The sequence below is a fragment of the Rutidosis leptorrhynchoides genome, chromosome 5 (genome assembly GCF_046630445.1).
Source record: "Rutidosis leptorrhynchoides isolate AG116_Rl617_1_P2 chromosome 5, CSIRO_AGI_Rlap_v1, whole genome shotgun sequence".
In the NCBI taxonomy this organism is placed as follows: Eukaryota; Viridiplantae; Streptophyta; class Magnoliopsida; order Asterales; family Asteraceae; genus Rutidosis; species Rutidosis leptorrhynchoides.
In genome coordinates, this window is record NC_092337.1 from 443,819,523 (window position 1) to 443,835,552 (window position 16,030).

Below are 16,030 nucleotides of genomic sequence, written 5' to 3' on the forward strand. Positions count from 1 at the left end.
AGTTGTAGCTCAACTGATAGTGGCCTGCCTTTCGTACCGAGAGGTCATGAGTTCGACTCCGCTGGACTACAACATTGCACTCAATGTTATCCCTGACCTGAAGTATCCATCCAGGTCGCTTTTCGCTTAGTGCGGGCCAGCGGGAAGGGGGGGTTTTACTGGCCATGCCCTCATATTTGTCCGGATTTTCTCCAGGACAGTAGTTGGGGGCGAGTTATGCAACTACGAGATGGTTAAGTTTCCAATGGATAGGTAAAAACAAGCCATGCAATCTATTTCCTAGGCTGTTCAGGCTCGAGCAAGAAAGCAATGTCTCGGTTAAGGATTGTTTATCAGATGTTGGTGTAGTTTGGCATTGGAAGCGTGCCCCTAGAGGCTGAGCAGTAGGTGATCTGGTATCTCTATCTAATATGTTATCTTCGTTTCATTTAGATTGCAGCCACAAAGACTCTTGTAGGTGGTCCTTATCGTCTGATGGAATGTTTAAGGTGAAGATTCTAGCAACTGAAATTGGCCATAAAATTCTGCCTACAAGTTCTCCACATCAGAGCACTCTCCGCAATTCTCTTGTCCCGGAAAAATTCGAGTTGTTTGTGTGGCGTGCTCTACTGAGAAGACTACCCGTAAGATCTGAATTAGAGAAACGTGGAATTGATCTCCATAGTCTTCTTTGCCCGATATGTGATGATGTCGTGGAATTCGTTGATCACTCACTCATCTTTTGTAGCCAATCTTTAGAGATTTGGGGGCGTGTTTTTAAATGGTTGAATAAAGGAAACTTTTCTTATTTTAGTATACGCGAATTGTTCGAAGGTAACGACTCAAGACAATTGTCGGGATTTGGAAAGAAAGTTTGGCAAGCGGTGATATGGATAGGGGCTTACCTCATTTGGAAGAATCGCAATAACAAGGTCTTTAAAGGCAATGGGTGGAGTGCTCCGGTAGCTTTCAACGAAATTCAAATCATTTCGTTCGATTGGATATCCAATAGATCGAAGGGTAAAAAGTTCGAGTGGCACACGTGGTTACACAACCCGAGTTCGTATCTTTAATCTGGTTTAGATGAGATGCAACCTTTGCACCTCTTCATTATGTATGTTGTAAAGAATTTTTGTGTTAGCTAGTTCATGTTCGAGTAGTTTGCACAAGTCTTGTGCTCGTGATGTGTACATAAGTCTTGTATCCTTCGTGTATTTTCCATGATTTTATATAATATATTCTTGCTTTTCAAAAAAAAATTCAATAATATTATGTCGTTTGAAAGAATTAGAGTTGGGGACTATATTACACTATATTGTTAGTTACACTATAGTGTGATTATGAATCTTTATTATTATTCTTTACTCAATAAACAGAAGCAAACTATGAGCATTAGCAACCACTTTCGTTTAGTCTTTTGTAAAAAAAAGCAGCGAAGAAAACAAGACAGTAAGTTGTTTCACTAACTCGGCTAGTACGATTACCTTTCTACCTTATTTGTCATTATTGATCATTTACATTATTGTCACTTAACTTTCATCTTCTTTTTGAAAACGTGGTGATCATCCCTTAATTATTTATTATAATTACTCCGTATTATTTTTTTTTTAACTATTACTACGTAATTATTAACCTTAATAATCACATTATTTGTAACCTCTTATTTGATGCTAACTAGATCCGGATCGGCCCGTGCGTCGCGGCGAGGCCTTCCGGATTGCATATTCATAGTTAATATAGTGTTATGTATTTACAGAAGCGAAAATGATCCATGTGTTAAGCCATGTTTTAGATGTCGGTGTGTGTAGTTTTTTTTTAAATTGCCCATTTCACGTATAGTTAGTTGCGTTGTGCTCGTAAAATTATTCCGAGTTGAACGGAGGTGGCGAAAAAATTTAACGCTCGGCGAGTGGGAAGATACGGCCCGATAAAATTTTTGGTGAAGTTTGGTTATGAGTTTTTAATAGAATAATTATTTGACGGTTTATACCCCTAAAAGATTGTAGTTTGAAAGATAGTTGAGGGAGCGAGTTTGTAAAATTGTTTTGGGATGTCGTTTTCACCTTGATGAAACGACCAGATTCCCCATGCCAAATCTCTACAATTTACAAAGCGTAAAGCTTAAACCTACTAGTCAACCTGACACACACTCCATACATTATTGTCCACGTGTAGCTTTTTCCATCACCATATTCCATCTTACATTCACATAAACACTGACACCTGGACAAATTAAAAGTAATTTCCCATAAGCAATTGTTGAAAAGTCAATTCACGCCTATTTCCTGTTCTACTTCTTTCTCTCTCATTTTAAAAAAAAAAAAAAAACAACCAGGCAGTTCAAGATCGCCATTTTTTCAATTGAAAATCGAATCAATAAATCTTCACCATCATTCGATTAATTTATAATTTTTTACAAACTGAACGATATATCTTTTGTATAAACCTGTTAGTTTCGATTTCACTCAATTAAATTGAATCACCGTTCTTCCGAAGCTATACGCATAGGCGATCTTTGATATGGAGTTCAAGAACACTGGAGATTTCATCTATATGATTCAATTAATTAAGGGCTTCATTCCCGAATCCTTAATTTGGGTTCTAACAATCGATGCAGGTTCAAAGCGTAACCTATTCTAACAATCCTCAATTAGGGTTTCATTCCTGAATCCTTAATTATGCGAATCCTGAGTAAACTTATTGAAGCAGTGGCCGATTGAAAGATTCATCAAAGATGAAAAAATTCAGGTTTGTTAATATTTATCAAATGAAGGATAACCGATTGGTGATCTTTGTAGTTCTATTCATCAAATGAAGTCCAACAGATAGGTGATCTTACATAATTAAGGTATTGTGGTTATATTAATCACCAATTTTGGTTATCAATAGAGATACATTAGTAACTTTTATTATTATGTTTCACAACTTCTTAATGATAAATAAGTAAATTAGTTTGAGATAAATTATTATTATCTGTTTGTTAAATAGGTGTGATCAAGAGAACTTTTTACTCATTGTTTCAGAGCTTAGTAGTTTGTTTGATGAATGATAAATTTTGATTGCACAACAAGTGTTTATTTATTTGCTTGAATGAATAAAGAAAACAAGTTCTTGTCTGATGGCCTTATCTTGTCTCAGGTACCGAATAAGTTCTTTTAATTTAAACACGCTCGAACTTTTTTCGTTTCAGAATTTATTCATGTTTGGCGGAGTTCATTCTTGTTCTACCCCATTTGACGAATAAGTTGATGTTGGTCCCTTGATTAACAACAGGAGTATTGTAGAGGAGGTGAATACAATTTCTTTTGATTAACTAACCAATTAAACACAGTTTAGTATTCAAGCATGTAATTTAAATAGAGTCAAAGGTAATTTTCAACTGTTATTCTTTATTGATTAAATCACAAAGAATTACAACTATCCTTGGTGGTATGATAGTTGGTTAATACAGATTTACCTAAGTATAGCTATGAGGATAAACTTAAAGCTGTTACATGTTTTGAACTCTAAATAACAAAACCCACACCACTAGTTGTTACAATAGTGGATACAACAATTTAAAGTAGTCCTATTAACCGTGTAACGGTTCTATTATCCACTGGTACATAGGGTGTCTGTACTTGAGGGGACAACTGCATCAAAGAGCGTGCTCTCCTCTTTCCTCTTTGGTAGCTATTTGCAGGAACACCCCAATTTGGTTTGGCACCACTATTTGTTTAAACAAATAGAATGTTGTGTTCCCTAGGCATTGACAAAGTATAGCACATGTCTGAACATGCGTTAAACTTCTGCATTCCCACGTGGTCTTGTAAGGTCACTTGTCAGCCGCCGACGCGTGTTCTTTCCTGTTCAACTTTGTCTTTGACTTCTGTTGAATAGTACAATTGATGTAGACCACTCTAGAAACCACCATGCTTGTAATGGAGCATGGCTGTCTTGTGTTGTATGCTGCTTACTAGGTTTACTGGTTATTCTTATGATGAGTCACTTGATATTCTTGAATTGTTGAGTACTTATCCTGTGCTGATTCGAAGAATACACTCTACCTTGTGCTGGTAGACTAGGCAGTATACTGAACACTTGACATAGCAATATTTGCTGTCTATACATAAACAAACTTGTGCTGGCTGCACATAACATTTTAGTACAAATAAATTACAGTTTTGTCATAATTAAACCCTTCATTATTTTAGGGACTCAACAATCTCCCCTTATTTGATGATGACAAAACTTATGACATTTAGAGAAAATACTAAAGCCAGCACTGAGGGACCTAATGAAAAATAGGCAGTGAATTTGTCCCTTTTAAGTTGTTTTTGGGATCTTTTGCTGAGTTATCTATATCTTATAACTTGATATGATTTTGAAGATTAACTCATTTCATCTTCATTACAACAGAGTATATACAGTAATTACAAAACATCATAATGAAAAATGAAGTAACAAAAGATACAATTTGAGCACAAGAAGGCTATCTATCTTTATTTTTATCCTTTTCTAGTTCATCACCAGATAGCTCTTCTTCTTTCACTTTCAAGGCAGTCCAGGCTTCAGGAAACAAGTAAGGCAGTTCAGCAGGGTCATAAACTGGAGCATGAGGAGGTAGAATGATGGGATCTCTTCCTGTGTGGGCCTTCACCAGTAGATTTCTTTCTTTTAGACTTTTGAGAAAGAACTTCTTCTACGTTTACTACTGGTGCATTCCCAAATTTTGTTGCTTCGTTGAAGAGCTCTTGGAGTTCTGGCTTCAATGTCTTTTTAATACCACTTTCAGCTTTACCAATGAAGTACTCCAATATCTCCATCCATTCACTGAATCCGAAGGTTCTCAAATCAGTGTAGTCTACCCTCTCTTGAATGTTATCTTCCCTGCTGATACTGAAAGCTCTTTTTGTGCCTCTGTGCACTTTGATGATTTTACTGGGATTTGATCTCCTGGTTAGTACATCACCATACTTGCTCCTATAATAGTGATCAGATAGCTCAATTGTTCGGTCAGTTTCTATAGGAGCAGTAGCAGGTGCTTTCTCAGCAGCTTTCAGTTCATCAAGAGCTTTATCTTGTTCCTTAACAATAGCTTTGGCTAGCTTGAGGGACTCAGCCTCTTACTTTCTATCAGCAGGCAATTTAGCTTCTACTTCCTGAAGCCTTACCCTTTCAGCATATTCAGCATCAGCATCCTCCCTTCTTTGCCTTTCAATTTCTAAGCCCAAAAGATAATCATCGGCAGTAATATTCAGGGACTTTGCTGTTTCAATCATTTTCCTTCCCTCATCAGTTCTAAGGGCATCACGATACTGCCTGAGATCCATACCCAGTTGCCGAGCCTCATGAAATTGAGCTTTCTCTTCATCAGTATGTAGCCTTTGACCACTGTTATTTAGATACACACCAATTTCAATGTTATAAGTTAAGGCAGTGATGTAGAATGACTGATCAAGAGGATGATGCAGCAATCTAACTTGGCGTATCCTTTCAGAAATAGCTGCTTATCTTTGCTTAAGAAATTCAGGTACAGTGATCTCCAGCCCGTAAACCTCTCTTTCATCTGGGTTCATCTTTCTTAGATCTGGCTTACCTTGGGCAACTGAGTCATCTTCCCAAGTTGTGTGTTTATCATGAGGTTTGGGGGAAGATGGAGGATACATGATTGATTCTGATATGCCTAAAGAACTCACTGAAAACTGATTAATACGTTCATCCTGTGTTCTGTCAAAATAAGCAAGAGTCCAGGGATGTGACGACCCGGGAATTTCCGACCAATTTTAAACTTTAATCTCTATATTATTCCGACACGATAAGCAAAGTTTGTTGAATTAAATCTCAAGTATTTTAAACTATGTTCATACATTCTTTTAACCTCGATCAAATTCCAGTGATTCACGAACTATTTAAACAAACGTAAATGATTTTTATCTCTATGTATGATTATGTTCATGATCAAATAAAATATGATAAAAGGAATATAATTGTAGTGTATTGATAAGTATAAATACGAACTTAATGAGCTCATGAATACTTTTATGACATATACAAGAGTAATAGGATTATTATTACGTATAATGACATGATTAAGATATTAAATATTAATAACGATATTTATATTATGAATTAAACATGATAAAAAGGATACGATAAATTATAGACATAAACCTTAATCGTTATTATAATTATTAAGCATTATTGTTATTATCATTATTATTATAATTAATATTATTGTTATTATTATTATTATCAATGTTATTATTATTAGGAATATAAATACTAACATGATTGTTAAAATTATTATTATTATTTTTATTTTATTTTTTTATTTATAATTTTTTTTAAATTATTATTAACATTACTATTATCAATTTTTATCATTATTATTATTGTTATCGTTATTTTCATTTTTAATATTAGTAACATTCTTATTATTATTATGAGTATAGATACAAATATTATAGAAACAACTAAGTTATAAATTAAATAAAATTTTTAATTTTATTATTACTAGCATTATTGTATTATTATTATAACAAGCAAATCTTTTATTATCTATAAATAACTACATTTAATACTTGTAACATAACTAAATTAATATTCTTACTAATTATTTATCTAAGTATATAAAATAGATATATTTAATTAAATTATTTAGGACACCTATAAATTATTAAGTATAACAAATATATTGCTAATAATAATATATAAATTTGTTCGATTATAATTATATGTGTTAATATATATAGAATTGATATAGGTTCGTGAATCCAAGGCCAACCCTGCATTGTTCAATATAATCATATGTATTTTTACTACAAAATACAGTATGGTGAGTTTCATTTGCTTTTTTACCTTTTATATTTTTGGGCTGAGAATACATGCGCAATTTTTATAAATGTTTTATGAAATAGACACAAGTAATCAAAACTACATTATATGGTTGACTGATCAAAGCCGAATATGCCCCTTTTTACTTGGTAACCTAAGAATTAGGGAACATCACTAATTTTGAGAATTAGTGCACGCCTAATTGACGCGAATCCTAAAGATAGATCTATGGGCCCGACGAACCCCATCCAAAGTACTGGATGCTTTAGTACTTCGATGTTGTTTTTATCATGTCCGAAGGATTTCCCGGAATGATAGGGGATATTCTTATATGCATCTTGTTAATGTCGGTTACCAGGTGTTCAATCCATATGAATGATATTTTTGTCTCTATGAATGGGACATATATTTATGAGAACTGAAAATGAAAATCTTGTGGTCTATTAAAATGATGGAAATGATTATTTATGTTAAACTAATGAACTCACCAACCTTTTAGTTGACACTTTAAAGCATGTTTATTCTCAGGTATGAAAGAAATCTTCCGCTGTGCATTTGCTCATTTTAGAGATGTTACTTGGAGTCATTCATGACATATTTCAAAAGACGTTGCATTCGAGTCGTTGAGTTCATCAAGATTATTATTAAGTCAATTATAGTTAGATATATTATGAAATGGTATGCATGCCGTCAACTTTAGATGTAATGAAAGATTGTCTTTTAAAAAACGAATGCAATGTTTGTAAAATGTATCATATAGAGGTCAAGTACCTTGCGATGCAATCAACTGTTGTGAATCGTTTATAATCGATATGGACTTCATCCGGATCGATTAGGATGGGTCATTTCAGGGGAGAGATAGGTGATTGAACAAATAAGTGATCTCCTCTACCCCAGACTGTGAAGTCAGCAGGATCAACAGTATCATCATCTTGTTTAGCACCCAGCTCAGTCCCCTTGGCTGGGTCTTCAACACTTGTTTCACCCAGCAGCACACTACTGGCTGGGTCTTCTATTACAGCACTCCTTATTGTGTCTTCAGTACCAGCTGACTGATTAGTATCAGCTGGCACAACTGCCACAGTATCTTCATCAGCTGCCTCGAATAGGGGTCATTTCCTTAGGGGCTGGTTGTCCCTAGGAGCAGATTTCACCCTTTGTTTATCGATTGACAAGGGTTCAGCTGATGGTTCTTGTGTTGATACTTGTTCTTGTGGAGGCATATAGGGAACAATAGCAAAATGCTCCCCCTTAACATCATCAACATCAAGGTCTATTATTTTTGCTGGCTGTTGTTGTGTAGCTGGCTGAGCAGAAGATGCTGGTCGAGAAGATGAGCTAGTTCTAACATTGCATCTAGCCATTTCATGAACACGTCAGCTCTTACTCCTCCTGACCCAGTAGATTGCAGATAATCTTTCATTTCTTCAGGAGTCATTCGTTTGATCCTGTTTGCTCGCTCAGCATACAGCTTTGTCCTTTTCTTGTCATACTTAACCATGAACTTAGCATTTCTTTTACGAGCATCTCTTTTGTACTTTTTAAATCTGATTAGTTCATCATTAATATCCAACTTGTCTGGGTTCAGGCTTCTTCTATGTTTAATTCTGTGTTGTTTATGAACAACATAAGCCTCCCATTTGGCATTAAAGGCATCATTTAAATCTTGTTGTCTCTTCTGATGTCTCTCTAGTTTTCTTTTCATTTTCCTTTCAATCGTCTGAGAGACAACAAAAGATTCAGCAACAGCCAGCTCAGAAACATCACTGGGCTTACTGCCAGAACCAATATCATCCACTAATGTGGCAGACACACTGGGTTGAGATTCACCAGCTGCATGTACACCAGCTTCAGTATGAGCATTGCTGGGCTTAGTGCCATCACCTTGATCAGTACCAGTGCCATCATCATCACCATCTCTCCTTTACTGTTCAGGAGCCTTTTCATGCTCATGCTCCCCCTCAGATTGTTTTCTCTTTTTGAACTTCTTTTTAGACGTCTTCTCCCCCATTTTGTCATCAGCAGGGGCAGAAGGGTGATCGGGGGAAACCTGTGCATTAAGGTCACTATCTGACTCAGGAACTGAAAATGCAAAGTTGTTCCAGTCAGCATCAGCAGTAGAAAGATGGGCACCAGGATCTACACCATATTATCGGAGACACAGATTTGAAGCTCTCACTTCATTTCTTGCAACACCCATGGCCATTTGATTAACAGTAGACCTAACATCTGCTTGTAGGGTAGCCATTTGTTGCATAGTCTCCACCAATTGAAGATAAGCAGAGACAGGAACCATATTAGCCATTTGATGTTCCTGCGAATCCAACCTCTCTGTCAATATCTAATTCTCTTCATTAAGAAAAAGATTCCTTCGATTAGCAGCATCAAGATCAGATTGAAGACGGGCAATATGATCATCATATTCATTATGAGAGAGGATTCTCCTTTTGAGATCCTCCTATTCTTCAAATTGTTTGACAATAGCTTCCACCGCCAGATCAGCAAAAGCACATACTTGTTTGAGCTGGTTTTCAATGGTAAAAGTGGTAACCTCCCCAGCTCTGCGTATGGCTTCAGTCATTCTATCAACAATAGCAGAGCAAATGGTGCTTTGTAGATCTGGTGTAACTTCAGCTAACGTCTTATAGACAGCCAGAGTGGAGATGGCAGCCATCTCATCAGCATTAAAACTGCTGGTTGAGGGGCGATCAATAGCAGCTAACATAGAAGTACCTCTGTGGGGTGGTGGAGGTGGAAGGTCAGAATCTGACTCGTCACCATGATCACCATCATTTTTACCTTCACCCGAAGGTTTAGAACCACTGGTATTCTTGTCAGCATCATTATCAGCATCATCAGTTAGATTCACTGGTTTGTCTTTGGAACCAGTCACATTATCATGAGTGACTGGTCCGCCCTTACCAGTACCTTTATCAGCATCACCATCAAATGAAGAAGATGATTAGGAAGAAGCTGAGGAATCAGAAGGTACTCGCCAATCAGGGACATTTTGCATAACACATTTACCAGTAGCAGGATCTATGATGAACTTGAGAGGCCTCCATGTACCAGGCCACGGAGAAGCAGCTGGAGCCATACCAAAGTAGTGATAGTATGGCTATTCATTAACTTGTTGTAGCGTGGCCAACCTCTCATATATCTCTTCTCTTGCTGGTCGATCCAGCTGAGATAATAGTTTAGTCAGCTCCTCTTCTGGTAATTTGTTGGCTGAGACTATAGCACTTTGGGGATCAATAGTCAGCTGATCCACCAGTAAGGCAACTCTGGGAGTGATGGACGCTCCCCTATAGATGAAGTTAGGTACAACTTCATCAGGATCTGGTACCTGGCACACATATGGTTTCTTCTCAGCAGAAGCAGTAGCCTGAGAAGACTCAGTGGTGGCAGTAGCAGAGGTACCAGCATCCATAGTGGGTTCTGTAGAACCAGTGACATGTGCAGAATAGGTAGCATTTGCTGTGATAAGCTCATCAGTAAGCACCACGTCATCTTGGTCACTACCTGTGATAATCTCCTCAATAGAAGCAGTTGGAGAAGTAACAGTGGTAGTGCCAAAAATATCAACATCAAGAACCTCCTTAACAATATTACCAATGACCTTTTCAAGTACAGGAGGAGGTTCCATTATCATCTCCTCAACCACTACAGAATCGGTGGTTGAAGCAGCAATACCAGAGACAGTAGGAGGAATAGCAGAAATATCAGTAGTAGCTAACTCCTCATTACCAGTAAGAACAGTGGAACCAGCAATCACATTGTCTCCAGTAGAGCCAGCAGCAGTAGAAGCAACAGTACGAGTATCAGTACCACCAGTAGACGAAGCAGTAGCACCAACACCAGTAGCAGAAATGGAGAGCGCATCAGTAGAAATAATAACATCCTTTTCTTGCTCCCCCTCTGCCTGTTCATCTACCCTGCTAAGAACTAAAACAAAAGAACATTTTATGTTTACAACTGTAGAACCAAATAAATTTGACTCAACAATTGCATCTGTTGTTGGTCTCTGGGGACAGACTGTCAGCCCTTCGATTGAGACAGAGTTAGGTGTCTGTAAGTACAACTGTGACTATGCTGACTCATTGGAAACACATGTTGACCCAGATAGTGTAAGAGTTCTGGCTGGTAATGATGTAGGAGTGAGACTCTTAGCATGATCTAAGTAACATTTAGGCTGTGCAGTGGCCTGAGCTGATTCAACACGATGAGGAACCAGCTCAAGACTGCTTTGGAGGTCAGTTATGTTCTCTGCTGGTTGTACTGTCAGCAGAGTATATTGCATGATGTTCTTTTTAGAAAAATGTGGAAGTTCCTGGTTAGAAGAGTATGGGTTGCTACTCTTCTTAACACTAGTTTTAAAACCAGTCTGCTTGGGAGTAAAGGTTGTGCCTTTAACTCCACTTTCATTTTCAAGTCATCAGTTAAAATATTTTTAATTAAGTTAGAGATTTCTGCTGTTTGGTCTAGAGACGCACCAGGTTCCATAGCAGCTTTCTTTTCAGAAGCAGCAGTTGAGACTGGGGCAATCCCTCCTGTGGTTTGCTTGGAGCCAGCTTTAGCTCGTTTGGATTTGCCTGTTACCAAGAAATAGTTAAGCAACGAATTTCAATACTAGAAGTGGGTAGTCAGTATATAAGACTAGGGATGTTCTTTATGATCAGAGAGCACTAGATTCTAATACAACTACTGCTTTACCAGTATGTGAGACGGTGGCTGTACTAGTTGAGGTAGCTGGCTTCTTCCTTTTCACAGCTGGCTTTCGTTGAGGTCCCTCCCCCTCAGCTGGTGTAACACCAGAGGCAGTCGTTTGAGCAACTCCACCTTGAGCAGCGAGATACTCAAGCATTGCCGGCGTCAAAGTAGCATATGGAGCAGTAGGTTTATCCTTTGGCATCCCCCTTGCTTTAGAGGCAGGTCAAATGATTCATTAGCAATCTGCTGGTAAGCTTCACCCAGCTCATTTTCAAAAACAAGGCTCAAAAACCTTGGAAAGGGGATTAGATGTGTTCGTTTGGGTGCAAGCACCATTTTCCTTAGCCTCAAATAAATTTCACCGGCGTAATCAATATTACGGTTAAACAGCAACCCGTGACCAATCTTGAGCTCAAAGTCTGAGCATTGATCGAAACTACCGGACTTTTGGCTGATACACTGGGTCAGCAGCCCGAAAAAGTAATACCACAGCGGTGGCATGTTCTTCCTTAGCGGCGTATGAGCAATTGGAGCAGCATATCCGATTGTCTCCAGCACTTCCCTCCTGAAATCATCACTCGTCGGTGAATTAACAAATGGACCACCGGGTAATTGAAGGGCATGGCGGATGGCATCAACAGTGATCGAGCAGTTTAGAGTTTCAGTCACCATGCCATGAATACAAGGAGCATTCTGTTGAGTGGTGGCCATGGTGGCAGTATACCAAAATCTCGCTAAACAGGCCGTATAGAGGCGAGAAGGAATTCCGGTGATGGATCTCGCCAAGGGGCATCGCCTGATTTAGTCGATCAAAGCCTCATAGCCAATGTTGGCTTTAGACTTGGGAATAGAGAGAGCGTGTGCTGTATTGCCTCTGGAAAGGCGAATCAGTGCATGGTCTGGTGCATTAGCAGCCCTGATCAAGTTGGGGTGAAGTGCGAACAATGGTGCCTGTTCAACCTGTTACTCTATGATTGGAGGAGGGTGTTGTGCCGGTTGTTGTTGCTTTTGTTGTTCCTCTGGCTGATTCTCGGCAGGTGGTGATTGGTGTTGTTGTTCTGCCATTGATGAAATGTTAAAGATGAATGTATGAAATATTTGAAGATTTGGGATTTGTAGAGAAGAGGGTGTGTATTTGAAAGGTAAATCAAAGAGTTAATAACCGAAGGTTATTATGTGGAATTGATCACCTAATTTAACCTTTCGGATTGGTGGAAAAAGTGTAGGAGAGAGAAAATGGCAACTGTCGTCTGCAGGAGCGTGGGCAGATGTGACAGACTGGCACGTTTTCAAGGGAACACAGACTATTGACATGACGTTTAATCGGCTTGAACACTCATACCTCCCATTAAGCATTAAATGTAGTAGTTTTCAATTCAATTTGAAGTTAAAAACCATAAGATAAATTTTGTATTAAATACAAAAATTCTTTGTGACATTTAATATGTAATGAATTTAATTTTAAATCATTGGGAGTAAATGAGTTTCAGATTTAAGGTATCATTTAAGTATTGTGAGCTATTTATTATTTCATTTTGAACATTGAATAACCATGATATAAAATACCTTGTTGTGCTGACTGTTTAGCATGTAGGCAGTAGGTGAAAGAATTTGTGATGTACTAGTTTGCCCTACATGTTGTAGAGCCAGCACACTAACAAAGTTGTCTTTTATTTTAAAGTTCGAGCATACCCAGCTCAAAGATGAGATAGTTAAAACGTTTCTCATCTAAGGGCTTTGTGAAAAGATCTGCTAACTGCTGGTCTGTTGAAATAAAATGTAGCTCTACATCTCCTTTCTGAACATGATCCCTTATGAAATGATATCAAACGTCAATGTGCTTTGTTCTAGAATGCATCACAGGATTGTTGGTAATGGCAATAGCACTTGTGTTGTCACAGTAGATTGGAGTTTTTGTAACATGAACACCATAGTCCTTCAGCTGGCTTTGCATCCATAGTACATGAGTAGTACAACTACCAGCAGAAACATATTCTGCCTCAGTAGTAGATGTGGACACAGTATTTTTTGGTTTTTTCTCGTCCAGCTGACTAGCCTACCACCCAGTAACTGGCAACCACCAGTAGTACTTTTCCTGTCTATATTACACCCTGCAAAGTCAGCATCTGAATACCCAATTAGCTCAAAATCCTGGTCTTTGGGATACCAAAGACCATGTTTAGCAGTACCTTTTAGATACCTAAATATCCTTTTTACTACTAGCAAGTGTGACACTTTAGGATCAGCTTGATATCTGGCACAGAGACATGTGGCAAACATAATATCTGGTCTGCTGGCTGTAAGATAAAGTAGGGATCCAATCATACCTCTATATTCAGTGATATTGACTGGTTTACCATTGGGATCAGCATCTATTTTAATAGATGCTGCCATTGGGGTCCCTATATCTTTTAAACAGGTCAGACCAAATTTCTTTAACATATCTTTGATATATTTTTATCTTGACTTATAAAAATTCCATCATCAAGTTGTTTAATTTGCAATCCTAAAAAGTATTGCAAATCTCTTTGTAAGCTCATTTCATATGTCTTTGACATAAGTTTTGAAAAATCTTGATAATGTTTCTCATTTTTAGATCCATAAATAATATCATCCACATATATCTGTACCAGCAAGAGATCACCATCTATCTCTTTTGAGAATAGAGTGGTATCAATTGTTCCAACTTTAAAACCTATACCAGTGAGATACACATGAAGTGTCTCATACCATGCTCTTGGTGCCTGTTTGAGGCAATAAAGAGATTTGTCTAGCTTATAGACATGGTCTGGATATTTACTGCTTACAAAACCAGGAGGCTGTTTGACATAAACTTCTTCTTGCAGCTTCCCATTTAGAAATGCAGATTTAACATCCATTTGGAATACCCTAAAGTTCTTCTTAGTAGCATATGCCAAGAACAATCTGATAGCTTCCATCCTAGCCAGTGGAGCATATGTCTCTCCATAATCCAATCCTTCTTCCTGTTTGAAACCCTGAGCTACCAATCTAGCTTTATTTCTGATCACAATCCCATCTTCATCCATCTTGTTCTTGAAAACCCAATTGGTACCAATAATCTTCTTAGTTTCATCATCAGGTTTAGGTACCAATGTCCAAACCTTATTCCTATCAAACTGGGAGATCTCTTCTTGCATAGCTCCTGCCTAGCTTGGATCTTTGATTGCTTCATCAGGACATGTAGGTTCAATGGTAGACACAAAGTTTACATGCATACAAAAGTTGCTGGTTGCATGTCTTCTTGTTTTAACACCGCTTGACAGATTACCAATAACTTGTTCAATTGGATGCTCCTTTGTCCATCTAGTGTTATGAACAGGTGAGCTTGTTGTGGAACACACAGCATCTTGATCATCAGCTGGCTCAGAGGAATGAGCAGCAGTGGGAGACACCTGTTCATTATGAGTGTAACCAGTACCAGCTTGAGATCTTTCAGAACCAGTAGACCAATGCTCCAGTTGTAAAACTTCAGTAGAGCCAGTAGGTCCACATGATTTAGACACAGATGGAACAGAGTGTTCCATCTCATCATCAGAGAACCCATCAACTTGGATTGGAGAGGAAAATGTTGTTGGTTCTTCTTCATCATCAAGAGCTTGCTGAGTAGGCTCTTCAAACAATAACTCTTCATCTTCTTGACTAGTGGATGAAATAGGGGCAGTTTAATCAAATGTAACATTAATGGATTCTTCAAAACAACCCCTTCTTTTATTGAAAATCCTATATGCCTTTGACATGTTGGAATATCCCAAGAATATACCTTCATCAGCCTTAGCATCAAACTTGCCTAGCTAATCCCTATTGTTTAGAATGAAACAGGGAGTGCCAAATACATGAAGAAATGAAATTGAGGGTCTTCTGCCTTTGAGAACTTCATAAGCAGTTTTCTGATATCTTTTCAGTTTTCACTATTAAAGATCTATTCTGGGTAAAACATGCAGTGTTCACAGCTTCTGCCCAATATGAATTTTTCAACCCAGACTCAGCCAACATAGATCTTACTGCTTCAACGAGAGTTCGGTTTCTTCTTTCTGCAACACCATTCTGTTGAGGTGTTCTCACAGCAAAAAATTTCTGTGAAATACCTTTGTAAGCACAAAATTCTTCCAATGTTGCATTTCTGAATTCTGTACCATGATCACTTCTAAACTGCTTCACCAGTTGCCCATTCAGTAGTTCCATTCTTTTGATAAAATTGATAATTTCATCAGCAGCTTCACTCTTTTGCTTCAAAAAGAACACCCAAGTATATCTGGAATATTCATCAACAATCACCAGTGTATACTTCTTCCCACTACAGCTGGCTATATTAACAGGACCAAAAAGATCCATATGAAGAAGGTGAAATGGTTTCTCAACAGATGAAATCTGCTTTGATTTGAATGAGGCATGGTGATGCTTCCCTTTTTCACATCCAGGACATAATCTGTCCTTCACATAAGACATTGTGGGTAGCCCAGACACCAAACTTTTACTAGATAACTTATGAATATCTTTGAAGTTG

At 37.8% G+C, this 16,030-nt stretch overlaps 1 protein-coding gene across 1 annotated transcript; it reads left to right on the forward strand.

Moving 5' to 3' along the window:
* The first annotated feature begins 410 nt into the window (after window positions 1-410).
* LOC139850107 (uncharacterized) lies at window positions 411-1,052 on the forward strand. Its single transcript, XM_071839697.1, has one exon. The coding sequence runs from the start codon at window positions 411-413 to the stop codon at window positions 1,050-1,052; it is 642 nt and encodes a 213-aa protein (XP_071695798.1).
* Window positions 1,053-16,030: the final 14,978 nt, after the last annotated feature.

Bases quoted from the DNA above. Each gene is read 5' to 3' on its own strand.
- LOC139850107 (XM_071839697.1), top strand. From the start codon at position 411: ATGTTATCTTCGTTTCATTTAGATTGCAGCCACAAAGACTCTTGTAGG.